Consider the following 17,294-nt stretch of genomic DNA (forward strand, 5'->3'; position numbering starts at 1 on the left):
AGGATCGGTTGTACCTAGGATGTTTTACTATGTCTGGAATACACTGTTTGAAATATTATATGTAACACAAGATATTTACATATCCCTTTCTGTAGGAATTGTGCGCATTATATTCCCTCGATAGAAAAACCTATTCCGGATAAGAAGATAAAATAATAATAATATAAGTAATATCCGAAGACAGAGATTTCGTTATAGAGTGAAATCGCTATCTGTGCTTTTATTTTTTTCCTATCTACAGTAATTAGGCTTTTGTTAATGGGTTTCTCATTCTCTTCGAGGATATGATCTAAGAAATCTAGAAAATGGGGTCATGCTAAACGTTTTAAGATTTATTCAACTCGTATGTATAAATCCGTGCGTTTTGGTTTCGTTACATTGAAGTGACGCGCCACGTTCAAAAAGCCGTTTTCATATTCATCGACACGACGCTTAGTAACGTGATATACCTGTAAAACAGCGTTAAGAGCTGAGTAATAGGCAATAAATCGACCTCACTGTTTTAACGTCGGTTTCACGACAATGATCACCGTTAATAGATGCTAGAACATAAAAAAAACCTTACCGTTAAAACGTTTAAATATTAATTAATAATTGTTGTAACTTAATTACAATAATATCTAGGATTTAAATATAAAAAGAGTATAATTTTATAAAAATTGTGTCGCTATAGTTTGAAGACCATAAAAGTAAGAGTTGAAACGGAATAAGGCAAGAATGTGGTCCGTCTCCGTTACTATTTATATTTTATATATATTGAGAAAGCGATAAAATAATTCATTAATTTGAAAGCGGAAGAGTAATCTGATAAAAAAAATAAAGATGTTATTCTTAGAGTACTGTATTATCAAAAATTAAAACAAATCTAAAGTACTAAGTAGTGTTAAACCAAAGGTATTGAAATGAGACAAAATTCCTTTTGTCATATTCAATTAATAATAATAGTAATCTAATAATAATTTTCAGTCAAATACTAGGGTAGAATGACGACACATACCGGAATCCGACGAATTCACTTAGGTAATAAAATTACAAAAGATTGATAATAATATTAGAAAGATATTTAAAACCGATTAGCGTACGAAGGATGATACTTTATGCTTAGATTAAATTTGGGGTTATCGAACATAGATTTAGGAATTAGTAAAAGTTTTTAAAAATAAACGTATAAAGACCAGTGCTTTATGATAGCGAAATGTTGAAAAAAAACAGAAAGGCAAAGGTAAACATTTATTTAAATCGATTGCTGTAGAAGATTTTCCAAAAGTAGATGGGTCAATATGGTTTAAAATGAAATAGTGGTTTTGTGAATCAGAGAGTAAAAAGATACGTGAAGTAAATTTTTATTTAAAAAAAAAATTAGGTTGGTAGGTTATTAGAACACCTAGGATCATTTAATTTAACAATGTAATAAAGTGTAGAAGGTAAAAACTGTTGGAGACAAATTTAAAAAAAAAAGTTAAATATGTATAATGTAACTGGTGAAATTAGAAGATCGGCATAAAGCATACAGAAATGGAGAAGAGCTTCAAACCGGTCAAACAACGGATATCAAAGAAGAAAATAATAATAATATGCAGTTTGTGTGAGAAGAATTAGGTTTATAAATTTTATAATAGATTTATAATATTAAATGAAGAGTTTCATACTTGTATTTGTTAACAATACTGGTGCAACAGGTTTTTTTATGAATAAATAAGACTTACATATTAAAGTTATTCCCGCTTACTTTATAATAAATGTAGTTTATTGATATAACGAATTACTGTCTTTGATACGAATATGAAATTAAGGAAAAGCGTGGAACGCTAACGTTGAATGTTACATGAGTTAATACAGGAATAGGTTCGGTCAGTATACGTTTTCACTTTATTGTAACCACCTATAAGCAATAAATCGAGTGTTTTATTTATTTGTTGTTTATTTTACAAAATTATGTGTTTTTAATTTTAAACCCCTTTATAAAGAACGGATATCAATTTGTTAAGCCAGTAATCGAATCTCATTGTTCTGTATATTCTATTACTGAAAATTAGTGTTGTACAGGCTGCAATATTTTTATCGATTAAGTTTAAAAAAATAGGAAGCCTCAAATCACTCTGTGTGTTAATTGCGTGTATATTTTTACGTACTCTCAATTTTTACTCGTGACCAAATGCATCGATTTAGATGACTGGTTTTTTAAAATTGTTTTATATTATAGACTGTTTTCCGTATAGATGATATTAGTGGAAGTTTTTTAAACGAGAAATTGCCCGGTCATGTAAATGATCTGAAGATTTGTTTACTATCATCATTACCTGGTATTGGAGAGTTACAGATTAGTGATGTATAGTCTGACATTCTGGGTACGTTCATAAGAAACTTGAGGGGAAAAAAATACAAATTCTCGCGTTCCTTAGTTCACGCTTGTTATAGTAAATTAACGCCTTGACGTCTTCCTTTTCTGTATTGTTTGTCTTAGTTTTATTTAAGCGCTGGTTCCTTTTTTCGCATTTTTTTTACGAATCACTTTTTATCATAAGGGCGTCGAATTTTTATAAGCATACGGATATTTTAAATAAAACGTAAGATTTATTCTTTTTTGTTTTACGCCAATTTTTTCCATTTTTTTCTAAGGTTAGGCGGACGAGACATCTTGAGAATTTTACAGCCGGACGCCCTTCCTGATGCCGATCTCTGAGAAAAAATGTATTATAGAAATTTGTGGCATTTGAAATGACTGACATCAGTTTAGGATATAATCCAGGTCAGCCGCCTGACCTGGATTTTATCCTGAAACTTTACGGATAAACAAGAGGTGATACCAATCCATCACGGAAATGGGCTTAATTAAAAATAGACTGCAAATTTAAAATAAAAATGAATTTTTTAGTAAAAACAAGAATCTGAAAAACAATTAAAAATAGTTTTAGATTCTTTAAATTTGTATTGTTTGAAATCAGTGCCTCCAAATTAATGATTAGTTACACTAAGATAATGGCTAGTTGTTATTGTTTGTTTTTATTTGATTTCAAAATTTAAAAAAATGAGTTTAAAAACTAAAAACAATTATATTTTTTCCTTTTAAGGATTTTTTTATTGAACTCATTACGATTCAGTCATATTTGCTATCTAAGAAGTAAAAAATGAGTATTATTTTTCAGTAATATTTATTTATTCATCAGTACGTCGAAAAATTAGATAGATAAAACACATCACGCAAGCGATGCTGTGTTGTCCAGGTCGATATTCATGCTCAATAAAGGAAAAAGTAAATAATCATCCCACAAATGGTTACCGGCACTAAATTACTGAAATCAAAATTTTTTACAGTTGACTGTCCATATTTTATTGTTGATCTTTTATTTCACTAAGCTGAGGATAACCTACATGAAATAATTATATTTTTAATTTCCGAGAACGGTTTTGTTCGTCACCTTTTACTTGGTTTGGGGCACTTTTCTGATCGTTTCTATTCTGCGTTGATATCTTTTATTTCAATATACTTGTTATACCTGGACTATTATCAAATTATGTATATATGCAATATAACGCAGAACTGATGCAGTCTACTGATGACACGACATAAAATGCATTATTGACTTCAGTTTTTACCATCTTACAAAATCATACGCGTAAATTCCTCAAATTTTCTATTTGACAGTGAATGCAAGTAAACTCTAATTAAAGAAAAGGTAAACTTATTGAATAATATTAATACTGAATTTTTTATTTTATTTTTATCTTTAATAGAACACTATTTTTTGTAACATTGCACTTTGTTGGAAAGCAAACATGCTTTGTACATGTAATACCTTCGTTTACATACGTAAGAATTAGTAATAAAATAACATTTCTTGAGCTTATTCTTATCGACCTATTTTACATCAGTTTTTTTCAGAATTAAATTCTCTACAAATTTTAATAATAAATTTTACGCATTTATAATCATTTAATAACGTTTTTGTATTACAAACGTAAAATTTGTTGATTTTAGACAACAAATGTTTACATTTTACGTCGGATATTATGAAAATTACTAGAGATATGGTTCTAGAATTTATTTTATTCAATTTTTCAGGTAAAAAACCATAAGAAACCAAGTTTACTTCTTTATTTGGATTCCTAGAATTTCAGTTTGGTTTTATTTCACTCTCTGCCCAGAAATCAGGGTGCAATCATTTGCTAGCCGTAAGTCGCTAATGTAGCATTTCCGGACTTATGTTTATATGAACATTTTCATTATTTTTGTTAGTAGAATAAGCTCAGAAAACGTCGGTAACAATACGTGAATCACCCCTATATATTTTAAAACTTTATGTTCTCCCAACAGTTTTTATTATTTATATTCTCTTCTACTACTAAATTAACTAAACCTCATTGCTTCGATATATAACCTACCGATCCGATAACACGAGTACGGGAATTCGGTGTCCGGTGTCCGATTAGGTGTTGGATGTTAACCGTCAGGTGATTACTAAGGAAACAGCAGCGGTGAAGTATAATGTAGTTTAGGCTCAAAAAATCGTGCGAATGATGAAATAGTCGTTCTTCATATAATCTGGTTTATATAGTTATACGTATGATATAAGAGTGAAAGGAAGCTCGATGAAAGGCTGTATGTTGCTTGGCGGTAATCAGAGGCCACCGATGCGATAATAAAAATGAACAGCCGTGTAGAGAATTAGATGATCGAGAAAGGAATGAAAGTGACATCATGTAGGGAACGCTATATTATTATTTTTGCAGAAGCTGCAATCCTAATCGTACAACTGTCTTTTCTGCAAATCCCGACTATTAATTTTTGTGTATTTTAACTATATCACATTCTTATAATTACAGTACAGTAATGTAGTCTACCTGAGGCCTCACCTCTTATTGTAGATACGGACCGATCGGTTAAACCGGCTTCAGTGCAGTGTGGACTCTACCAGATCGTTGGATTTCTTTTACATTCGTCAAATACTTTACGATGAGAGAGCATTTCTGTAGCAAAAAAGATTGCGTTAGTATCCGGAACAATTTCTAACGCCCGGATTAAGGTCTAGGAAGAATTTACCGTAGGGTTTATTATTTTTCCGATTTGTCTTAAAATTGTTTCGTTTTGGAATTTTTTCAAAGAATTTTTTCTTTTTCGCTGGGAGCTGAATGCGGTATATGTGGAAACAATTCCAGGCATGAGTAATGGAGTTTACAGCGAAAACACAAAACGTGTGTTCAGGCGCATTATTGAGTGAAAGTTCATTTTCTTTTTGGCTAGATGTGGACGTTTAGCAGGAATAAAAGTGATTCACCTTCAATCAATCCAGTAGTGAACCATAATACTTCCCGGTGTGATGCTCCTGCTTCTTTTCCTCAGTAATTTATGAGCACTACACCAGGAGATTCCCAAAATACCGTAGTCGTAACTTTTCCTGCAGATAGAACCGTTTTCGGTCTATTTGCCCATTTATCCATTGTTTGGGTCTCTGACGTATAATCCGTGCTTTATACTGTTATAAAACCTCCAAGAAACAAAGCAGAATCGCATTTACACTTCTCAAGGGTGTTTGAAATAGTTTAAACACTCTTGAGAAGTGTTGAGTCGAATGCGTTTTTGGTCGAATATTAACAAACGTGGTACCCATCGATCGGAAAGCTTTTTCATACTCAAAAAAACGCAGAAAATTTAGTGGACGCAGTTTATCGAGGTGTTTGCGATGTCAACAAGATCTTGAGCTTTCAATCTGGCAATAATTTAATATGACATTGTGGATTTTTGTGATAATTTCGTCAGTCATAGCCAGTGGCAGCTCGTAGCTAAACTTAGTGGGGGGTGCTGCTCCAAAAAATATTTTTCTGGGCCTTTTCAAGGCTATGGTTAAAGTTTTCTGTAAAATAAAATAGAATAGCTGGAAACAGGATAAAGATCTAATTCTACACTTTATCACATTCAAGAATATGGTACACTGTTTTTAAGCAAAATGTGCTTAAAACCGTATTCGGTTTAACCGAGTAAATAATAAAATATCAACACAAATAATATTTTTTAGTATTATTAAATAATAAGTTAATAAAATGTCCGCTTAAAAACACTATAGTCCAATGGTGCTTAATTTAAATTTCTATGTACACACAAACAAATACGTAACGAATTTTTACTAATTACTTTCTCTTTCGCCCTTCCAGCGTGGTTTTGGGCAGATTTGGTAATCAAAGAGCTCTTGCTTTCCGCCATCTTCTGATCACTTCTGAAAAATAAACAAATAAACCGCTTTCATATTCCTACCAACGACTAAACTAGAAAAGGGAACGAACAAGGAACGTTCCTTACACACACGGAGTAAAAAAAAAATGACCTACCACCAGCACTGCAGGACTGACAATGCTCTATCTCCCTCGCGTGCTCCTATTTGCGCATGCGCACAACAGCCAAACACCACGTCGCTGGATCTGTGAAGCGCACAGTTCCATACAAAGATTTTTGTGCCTGTTTCATAAATTGGGGGACGTCTATTGACATTAAGCTTCAGGATTATATATTGTACAAGTATAAAGAAAGAATTAAAGAAAAAAGGAGTCATTATATTAAATTTTATCGATAATATCAAGTGTAAATAGGGGTGCTGCAGGTTCCACAGTGCCTATACGCGAGCCACCACTGGTCATGGCGGTTTTTGGGCGTTCCGAATGTTTATCTTCAATGGTTTTAAGACCACGTTTAAGTTCAACAGCCCACATTTTTACCATCAAAAACGAAGAAAATTCAATCTTTTAAAACGGAACCTTTTAAAACAAAATACTTTATAACAAATACTTTTATCCATTTTTCAGAAGATGTCAAAATTTATTTGCTTCTTTCGATCGCCGCAAACAAGCAAATAAACTCAAGCGTCCGAAACTTCAAAGCACACCATCTAAAGGATCATATGTGACAAAATATCACATGGCGCATACTTGCGCCATTTCTGTATCAGGCCGAGAACTTCCTGAGCGATTGTGGTATATTCACTGTAAGCCGTATTCCGCCTACCCGTATCGTACATATAAATAAATAAACATCTAGTTGAATTACATCTGGTGGCTAAACTCGGAGTCGGTGTAGTTAAAGCATTTTTTTCAGTTTTAATAATTACGTATTGTAATTATAATCCTTCCTTATAGTATTTATATTTTAACGTGGGTTAGAAGACCGATTATTCCCGATCGGCATTTTACCGGTCAGGTTTATCGCTTATTGTGCAGTTATCGGACAGAAATACTTTCTCCAGACAAACTATGTAGGTTCGCCGTATAAGTCGAGGGCTTAGCAGGCTTATACCCGTAGGCCTGCTGAGAACTCGAAACGGGATAAAAATAAGACGACGAGAAAGTTTGATGTACCCCTACGAGGAAGACAATCGTCAGACAAAATATTCTAACCGAAAATAGTTTTAAAGACTGTACTAGCAATAAACGCATATTCGCCAGTAAACATGCTGGAAATTTTGGTAATTTTTAAATATTAAAAATGTTTCACCCGAAAAACAGGCTCAGAATTTCTTAAAAAACTGTTTCGCTCGTCTTCAGAAACGTACGGTGTATTAGAAATTATATGAACCCAAATTTTCCTTATCAGAAGGAACCTTATCTTAGTTTTGATTTATTATTTTTAAATTAAAAACGCTCAGATTTCTTGGAAATATGAAAATAACGTAATTCACAAAAACATATCACAGATGTCAATATTATAATAGATATAAATATATTTTAATATAGTGTGCAGCTTGCGTAACTATAACATTCGCTTGCACGGTAATAATACTCTTAGTAGAATGCGAGAGCGAGTTATATATGGTATTAAGACTATGTATACATTCAAATTGTCCTCCCGCGGTTTCAAATATTATCATCGTGTTATTATTATGCATTGTTATAAAAAGTTAAATAGCACCTCCCTGTTGAAACACAATAGATTCATTATGCTTAATTACTATTTGAAATGCGTTCAGACTGTTACATAATGGTTTTAAATACATCGTTAATAGTCTGTTGTTTTTGTTTATAACTATATCATCGTAGTCGTCAGTGTTATTTTTTTAACGCATTTTTTTATCGCGATTACTAATAGGTTCGAATAACATGAAGCTATAATTAATTAACAGAGATAGTCGGTCGCGCCCGAGTAGTGATCAATTGAAATCGTTCAACTCAACTCTGCGTGTAAGCTTCATTAAAATTTATTTTATCGTATTTTACTTATTCGCTTCGTATCAGTATACGTCAGCGGGTATTGATACGGATGTTAGTATTCGTATTTTCTTCGTATTTTTTCACATCGTTCTGATACTTTAAAATTAAATAAGAACTATGGAGACAGCAGGTTTATTTATAGAGCGTTCAAGGAATAAAGTTAAAGGCCTGCAACGGAAAAAATAGACAGTCATTATTTTTTTCCATTAGCTAAATTCATTTATTCCATATTATTATTTTTTAAAAGTTGATAAAATACTTTTATTAACTTTTCCCCACTTTTTTCAGAGTTTAAGCAGATATTTGTAGTATTTTAACAATCAAGAAAAAACTATTTAAGCGGATCATTCTGTGTGACATCATATTTTACGGAATCAGTCATATTGCAAATAAGCTTAAATTATAAAAACAGCATGAAAAAACGGCCATTATCAATTGCCTACGCGCACGCGCACACGCACACACATACACATTGTGTTAATAAAGTATGGGAAATCCTAAATAACTTTAAATCGTTAAATTATAGGATAACGAAATTCAGCATACGCTTCTATTTCAAAACGATCTAGTTTTTATATTTTTCGGTATAAGACCATCTTAACCTAAGTACTCAGGGGGGCCCCTATCGGGAACAACTTGAAAGGGTACGATTGTGAAAAGAAATTTTAAAGAACACTGAAAAAAATTTTACGTAAAAAGCTTCATGTACGAAAACTCTAACCAAAATGGCGGCCGTTTGATGTTTTTCACGTATAGTTTTAAAAGCGGTCTACAGAACTTATTAAATATTTGCTCAACAGTGAAAAATGAAAGAAAATAAAATTTCTAAAAATAAAAATAATAGGCTATTACCTTAAAAAATCCATTTTTTGATATGAGACCACTACTTTGATTATACTGTAGGAAAATTTTTGAAACGTCCGGTGAATGTATTGAATAACTGCCATTTTGGTTAGGGTTTTTGTAGCTGTATGTTTTTTGAGTGGACATTCTTTTAATGCATTTTGAAATGATGTAAAGTCACAATCCTACCCTTTCTTTTTAACATTTTACATTTCCCTCCCTATGAATATCCTCTAGATGCTTGGGATGTGGTGGTTTCTCGTATCGAGAAATAGACCGTTTCGATGTAGAAGTATTTGCTAAATTTAACTTTTCTACAATAAATACTCCAAAGTTATTTAAGGATTCCATTCTTTATTAACGCTGAATACAGGTTGGGAAAAGGGTCTAGATTATATTGTTTAACCTCCTCTTCTACGAGTAGCTGACGTAGGAAAGTGTTTGATTTGGCGTTGGAAAACTTCGATTAGCTATACTTAAGAGTGCTGAAAATACATTAAAATAAAGGTTTTTGTTAAAATTAGCAAAATAAATTACCATTAATTTAGTTGTTAAATTGAATTGTTAATAAATTAGATAAATGATTAAATTATTTTTAATTAAAATTAACAATTTTTTCTACTTTTTAGATGTAAGCTTACCACTATTTTTGTAATTTCTTTTTAATTTTTATAGAGTGAGTTTCTATGATAAAACAAGATGTCGTGCTATAACACATTGAATTCTTTATAAATCGATTTTAATTAAAATGAAAATAACTATTATAATCAAAATTACCATTTTAACGAGGACTATTTGAAGTTAAAGAAGTTGTTAAATGTTTAAAAAAGTTAATTTTCGGAACACCAAAATATTTGAATATTTTGAATAGAAGCGAGTTATACTATATTACATAATAACAATCTTTAGTCACTGTATAACAAAGACACGCCACAACTCTGAAGCATAGTACACCTTTTGCTTCGTGGTATAATCCATAAATGTTGGCTTAATCAGGTAGTATAAACCCATGAAGTGATGCGTATCGTCTACACTTCAGTTCACGTTAAGAAATTTTTCTTGGAATTTCGTAACTTGTCTTAGTTTCATAGGTAGTTTTAATGAATTAAAATATTGTACCGGTAAATTAATTTTACATCATCGTCTTTAGAAAGGTCTACCGGATGGGCATTACCAGTATAGTTTCCCCAGCGATTCTACGAGCTTGTGGCGTCACTTGCTGACATCTCATTGTATTATTGATTTCCAAAACATTATTTTTGCTTGTAATTATTATTTTTATTTCATTTTTCGACTTACAAACAATTCGGGCACCCAAACAATACATTTTTGTTGTTGTGTGTTCAATTCTTTCCACTTGAATTGATTATATGTATAAAAATGCTTAATGACTTAATCTTGTAAACAATAAAAATTCCTTAACCAATGACTATTGCTATGATTAGTATTATGTACAGGCCCATAAAAATTTATACATGCAGTTAAAAAAAATGTCTTCGTCACGATTATATTTAGATCCGTCATTCGTAGTACAAAATGTGTGTATAAAGAAATTGTTTTTCGCAAATTCTTTGTAATATATAATTTTTTTCGTGTGTTGTTAGTGCGGTTTGTTATGACAGAATTAAAATCCGTACTTAAGAAAAAAAAAACTTGGAGTCAAACACGTGAAATTATCAGTAATATTTATGATTTTATGAAAAAAGAAGCTCTAACAGTAGGTAGATTAACTGACTACACACATATAATTGGCATTCAAAAATGCGAAGAAAGAACTGCTGCTGCTGCTTGTGGGATATCAAGAACACAGGTTCAGAACTCAACCCATCGGGTTGATCTAGTGGTGAAGGCGTCTTCCCAAATCAGCTAACTTCGAAGTCTAGAGTTTCATCGTTCAAATCCTAGTAAAGGCAGTTACTTTTATACGAATTTGAATACTAGATCGTGGATACCGGTGTTCTTTGGTGGTTGAGTTTCAATTAACCATACATCTCAGAAATGGTCGACCTGAGATTGTACAAGACTACACTTCATTTACAGTCACTTTACTTTACACTTCATTCATCCTCTGAAGTAATACTTGACGGTTATTCCAGGAGGCTAAACAGGAAAAAACTCAGAAGATAAAAAAAAGACATGACTCTTCAATCAACATCCCAATCGTGTTCTTTCAGCACGCCGAAAAAGTGTAAACGACGTTCGAAACCTGTCAATGGACTGGACAGTTTTGATTTAGGTGTAGTTAAAAGAACAGTTAATGAATTTCATTCAAAGAAGAATGAATTACATACTTTAAAAAAAATAAGGCAAGAAGTTCAGTCATCTATTGATTTTAAAGGCAGTGAATCAACTTTAGCTGTTATTTTGAAAGAGTTTGGTTTCAAATGGCGTAAAACTGAAAATAACAGAAAAATTTTAATTAAGAAATCCGATATTAGATGGAAGAGAATTGAATATTTACAGGCAATGTCTAACTACAGACAAAGCAATGCTAAAATTTTTTATTTGGATGAAACGTACGTTTTAGCCGCATTGTTCGACAAAGTCGTGGTCTCATGGTATTGTTGAGGGATTTCATGTGCCGATTAATAAAGGTCACCGTTTAATAGTAATTCATGCTGGAGGAGAAATTGGTTTTATTCCGAACGCATTATTAACGTGGAAAGCCAGTTCCAAAAGGGCGACTACCATGACAACATGAGTACAGACAATCTCATGAAATGGGCGCGTGAAAAATTGATTTCAAACCTTCCACCAATGTAGTAGCGGTTGTTGGTAACGCCCCTTATTACATTATAGGTATTGATAAAGAGCCAATTCTATCTCCAGAAGAAAATATATGACCGATTGGCTGGAGAAAATCCATATTCTGTCTAGTTCAAAAATGCTGAAACTACATTTATATGAATAGTAAAGTTACATAAAACTAAAGTACAAAAATATCACTTGGATGAACTTTTGAAAAAAAACATGGGCATCGTGTTCTTAGACTCCCACCGTACCATCCTGATTTTAATCCGATCGAAATGGTATAGACAGTCGTAAAAAACATGTGGCGTATCATAACACAACATTTTCTTCACAAATGTTGAAAAATTAACTACGGAGAAAATTAATTCCATAAATGAAGATGACTGGAAACCCTATTGTGAAAAAGTAAAAACAATTGAAAAAGAGTATGAAAAACTGGAACCACTGACATCTTAATTCCCCCCCGAGGGAGAAGAACACCCGCCTCACAGTGAGTCTGGTCGCTACATCACCCCCACCGTTCCTAGCCAAGAGTGACTTAATCGGAGGACGTTTTTTCTCTCAAACTAATCACATTCCGCAGTCATCAGTCCGACCTCGTTAGATGCCATCGATGTGGAACCACTGACAGATGAATTGCAGAACGTTATATTATATGTATAGACTCTGATAGTGAAAATTAAAGTGACAGTGATTATGATAGGTTTAGCGGGAATGGTGAACTTGCTAGAATTTTGAATTGGATGCATGAAGAAAATTCAAGTAAGCTTTTTTTTATTATTAAAAATTAATAATTTAGTACAAATAAAGGTTATAAAAGAATAAATTACGTATTTTTTGTAATTAGTAAATGTAAATATGATAGTTACTACCGCGTAAAATATGATAATAAGTAATATTACGATTTGATACGCGGAGTTGATGTTTTCAGGCCGAGTAGTAATACGCAGTCTGCTCCTGACGTCACAAGCTCGTACATTGACTGGGCCAAGTATATATTCTGACTTTCCCTATTAAAGTTGTCGTTACTATTGAGATCGTGATTCAGGTGCACTAGGTACAATGTGTTCGTGTAATATAACGGTGTAGTAATTATTTTTTTCTATTTTTTCTTTGAGATTATGGATAGTAAACGAAAAAATTCTCTCTACGAAAGAAAAAAATTAAAATTACTAGGGCATTAGGAGAAAGAAATAAGCGAGCTGATATTTGTTGTAATTCCAATTTGGCGTCTCTACAGCAGAAGCATGTGAAGCAACGGAGAGAAAACACTGAGCTTTAGTTATACTGCTTAATGACAACATAGTTGTGCTTTTTTAAGATATTTTTTTGAAGTAAATAACAATATTTTGCTCGATCATTATACTTCAATTTTAAAAACGTATTTATTATTTTTGTCCCCTTTTAAGAAATTTCTCTATAACTGGAAAATATCGTGGCCCAGTCGAATTTGTCACTGAAAGAGTTTACTGTGTATATAAAATATAAGTTTTAAAAAGATAAAACAGTAATTCTTCATCGGGGTTGTAAAACGGAAGCCACTCCCCTTTATTAATACAAGAAAAAGGTAAAATGTGGGAATTATTCATTTAGGAACTGCGACTTAGAAAAGTAAAAATGAAAAGGTAACAACACAGTTGTAGGATTTGCCCGTCAAGCGGCTAAAGTATCGTCTGGGAAAGTCCTACAACTGTGGGTTGTTTCTGATGCACGGCTTACCCAACTTAACTTACAATATTTATCATTTTATTTAAATATAATATTTTTTCATTTATTTAATTCAGTAATTCTAACTAAAGCGTAATACATAACGTATTTAATTCGCTGGTGTGGCGGTACTAGCGGCAACGGTCGACACTAACTTAAACTAATGTAATTTCAAAACCTACATAGAACAAATTTCGCTTGCAGGGTCGGCAGACTGGCGTAGCCGGGCGGCTTAACCCATCAGGTATCGAGTTAACCGGGCGATAGAGTTTGAAACCCTGGCAGACCGAGTTACTTGACCTTGCTCTGCAGCCTCACCCCCTTGACCTTTAAGTTTAAAATTTAATGACGTCAATTCCTAATACATAGAAGTAATCTGATCAAGTTTAGTCAAAATCGGTCCAGCAGTTCTGGAGATATAAGGTGATTTAGAGGCCAACACTGAACACTCGCATGAGCTCACGCACGCGCGCGCGTACATACTAACATTAACATCCGGAAAATTTCCATCCAGTTTTTTGGGTTCTTTAGGTGTCAAATGTCAAGATCCAGTGAAAACCACATATGCCTAAATTAGACCAATTGCAATACTTTCCCTTCTAGAGCTATAACTCTGCTATAGCACTATCTAAATGAGCCACAAATATGTTAGAATTATTGGTTAACATGGAGTAAGAAGTTATAAACAGCTAAGAAAATTAAAATTCTTTTTTTTAATAATAGTTTTATTTTTATTGTAAGTAACAACTACGGCCATAAAACAGGAAGAGGGAAATTCAACTGACTAATAACATTGCCCAACAAAGAAGTTTTTTTAATGTTTCCTTCACTTCATAGTCAAATCTTACTAATTTTGGGGTGGGAAAAATGAATATGACAAACAATAGTTTTTATTAGCTCTAGTTTCTGTGATATGCAATAGATGAAATATTTTATTTTAACGGATTAAGAGAAAACAATACATTTTAATTACATATACCAACAACATAGAAAGTCCATTTGACATATTTTAATGACAGTTATATTCTAAGAGTTCTTATTAATGGAAGAATACCTGGCAGTTGGTTGGGCCTGAAGAGAATCATGTGGTGGCTTCATGAGATCATTGTCTTTTGTCAACAAATGAGTCAAAAAACAAGGACATAGTAACTGAGAGGAATGAAGTGAAAAAAATATGGTAAGAGTACATCACAGATTTATACGTACTGAATGATAAGCCAAGGGGAGTAGAGCTAGGAATAGATGAAGAGAACAAAATTCATGAAGATCACAAGGGTTATAATATATTGATATGTTAAGTAAGTATGGACATTAAAGTGATGGCTAATGGAAAAGCTGGAGGATGTGGTGAACTGCTGATTGAGTTGTTTAAAGCTCTTGGAGAGAATGGAGAAATTCTACTGTTGTATCTGTGCAATAAAATATATGATGAGGGTAGATGGCCTACAGACTTTCTGGAAACAATAATGGTGCCATTACAAAAGAAATTCAATGCTAGAAATTGTGAAGAATACCGGATTATTAATCTAATTTTGCATGCAGTGAAAGTCTTACTAAGAATTCTCAACAGGAAGTTGTACGATAAATAGGATGAAAATATTGCAGAAAAACAAAATGGCTTTAGAAGGGGAGTTGGAACTAGGGATGCCATATGACTGCTTCAAATTATTGGTGAAAGATATATATAAAAGAGAAGAAGAGTATATGTTGCATTTGTAGATCTTGAGAAAGCTTTTGATAGAGTAAGATGGGATAAATTAATGATAATTTTGAAAAGAAAGGAATTGCTTGGAAAGGTAGGAGTCTTATGAAGAAGTTGTATATGAACCAGAAATAAAAGTAAGAGTAGGAAGTGAAACAACGCAAAAGAGAGAAATATGAAGGGGAGTGTGATAAAGATGCTGCATGTCACCTACACTATTCAATATTTATCTAGAAGAAAACATCAACAATGGTTTGAAGGGTAATAGAGGGGTGGCAATAGGTGGTAAAAGAATAGAATGCATACGATTTGCTGATGACATGGTGATGCTGGCAGAAAGTGTAACAAAGTTAAATGAAATGCTTTACAATCTAAATAAGGCTTGCGAGAATTTACAGGTGAAAACTAATAAAAAGAAAACAAAATATATGGTATTAGGTGACAAAGTTGAAAATATTAATGTAAGAATTGGGACTGAGGTACTGGAGCAGTGGTGAAATTTAAGTACTTGGGTAGCCTCATAACGGAAGATATTAGCAGTATGACAGAAACTAGAAGCAGGATAGCAATGGGTAAGGAGACATTTAATAGGAAAAGGAGTTTGCTATGTGAGATATTAAATTTAGATTTGAAGAAGAAATTGGCACAGTGTTTTACGTGGTGTGTTATGCTTTATGGTGCAGAAACATGGACTTTAAAAAAGGAAGACAAATGGCAAATTGAGGCGTCTGAGATGTGGGTGTGGTGTAAAGTGGTAAACGTTTGTTGGCAGGATAGAGTAACAAATGAGGAGGTGTTGAAAAGAGTAGAAGAGGAAAGGAATATGTTAATACCATTTTAAGCAGGAAAAGGAACTGGCTAGGACAATGTATGAGAAGAAAGTGCTTACTGATAGATGAAGTTGAAGGATTGGTGAATGGAAGGAGAAGAAGGGGGAGAAATAGATTTCAGTTGATTGATGGGGGTTGTGGAAAGAGAAAAACATATGGAAACAACATCTCTTGCGTAGGACAGGAATAAGTGGAGAGCAGCCATGGCAAGACCTGCCCCATTGGCAGAATACGTACAATGAATGAATGAAATATGTTAATTGTAGATAAGGTTACATTTTATTAATTTCACTTCTTATTCACCTACATTTGTTGAATGTATATACTTATTCTTCTTATTCACTGAAAAGAATCAGTTTGGCAAAATAATCTTTAGAATTTCATACATCCTTGATGGATTTCAATTGAATGTTCTTTTTTTAGTCCTGAACATTTACTTTTACTACCTAACAGTTTATTTTCTTCCTGTTGTCCTGTATTAGCATCCTTGTGCTTCTTCCTCCTCTTCCTTTCGCTTTATCCTCTATGATGAGAGTTTCTACATAGCTTAAGTCCCAACAAAGATGTGTTCCTCTTCCTTATCTTCTTCATCAAACTCTTCTGTCTTCTATTCTTGTCATTAATTTATCATTTTTTTCTGTTTTTTGTATTCTTCTCCACAACCATATTTCAAAACTATCTCATAGTTTCTTTCCCATTTTGAGTAGTTCATACAGATTCATATGTTAATACTCTCCCACAAAGTATTTAATTAGTTCACCGGGATCCTTCTTGCCATCTTTTACCTTCTTGAATTCTTTTACCTTTGTGAAAGATCTTTTCACTTACCCATAGGTAAGTGAAAAAATCCTCATACATATTAGGTTTTGTTTTACCTGTCTCACACAGGTTATATTCCAATTGATCAAACTTTCCAAATGCATAAATGACTTGATATAGCTTTCTTTTTTATATTGCTTCCAGTACATAAAATGCGATCTTTCCTTTTAGCAATGTACTAAAATAAAACCAATATATTGCAACATATTTCTTACCAACTCAGTTCTACTAGATATGGATACTGTGAATAAATCAAATGTATTTCTTGTGCCATAAGTTGTTCTTTATTCATTAACATAATCTTCATACTGAAAAAAATGTAATTATTACATTTATTAATTTACATTAAGATATATTTTATGAATAGAAAATACTCATATTTTTAAATAAAATAATGGTAATTAAGAAATTTAGAAATAAATTCACTTTATAATATAAATTAATTTGTA

General features: G+C 32.5%; 1 protein-coding gene across 1 annotated transcript in view; it reads right to left on the bottom strand.

Annotated features, from left to right (window-relative positions):
- LOC142322747 (uncharacterized) overlaps positions 1–14,592 on the bottom strand; it is a 34,090-nt gene extending 19,498 nt beyond the window's left edge. Inside the window, exon 1 of the mRNA XM_075361821.1 lies at positions 14,549–14,592. Within this exon, the coding sequence (XP_075217936.1) occupies positions 14,549–14,592 (44 nt within the window). The remainder of the gene's footprint in view (positions 1–14,548) is intronic.
- Positions 14,593–17,294: the final 2,702 nt, after the last annotated feature.

The sequence above is a fragment of the Lycorma delicatula genome, chromosome 4, assembly GCF_047948215.1.
Source record: "Lycorma delicatula isolate Av1 chromosome 4, ASM4794821v1, whole genome shotgun sequence".
NCBI lineage: Eukaryota > Metazoa > Arthropoda > Insecta > Hemiptera > Fulgoridae > Lycorma > Lycorma delicatula.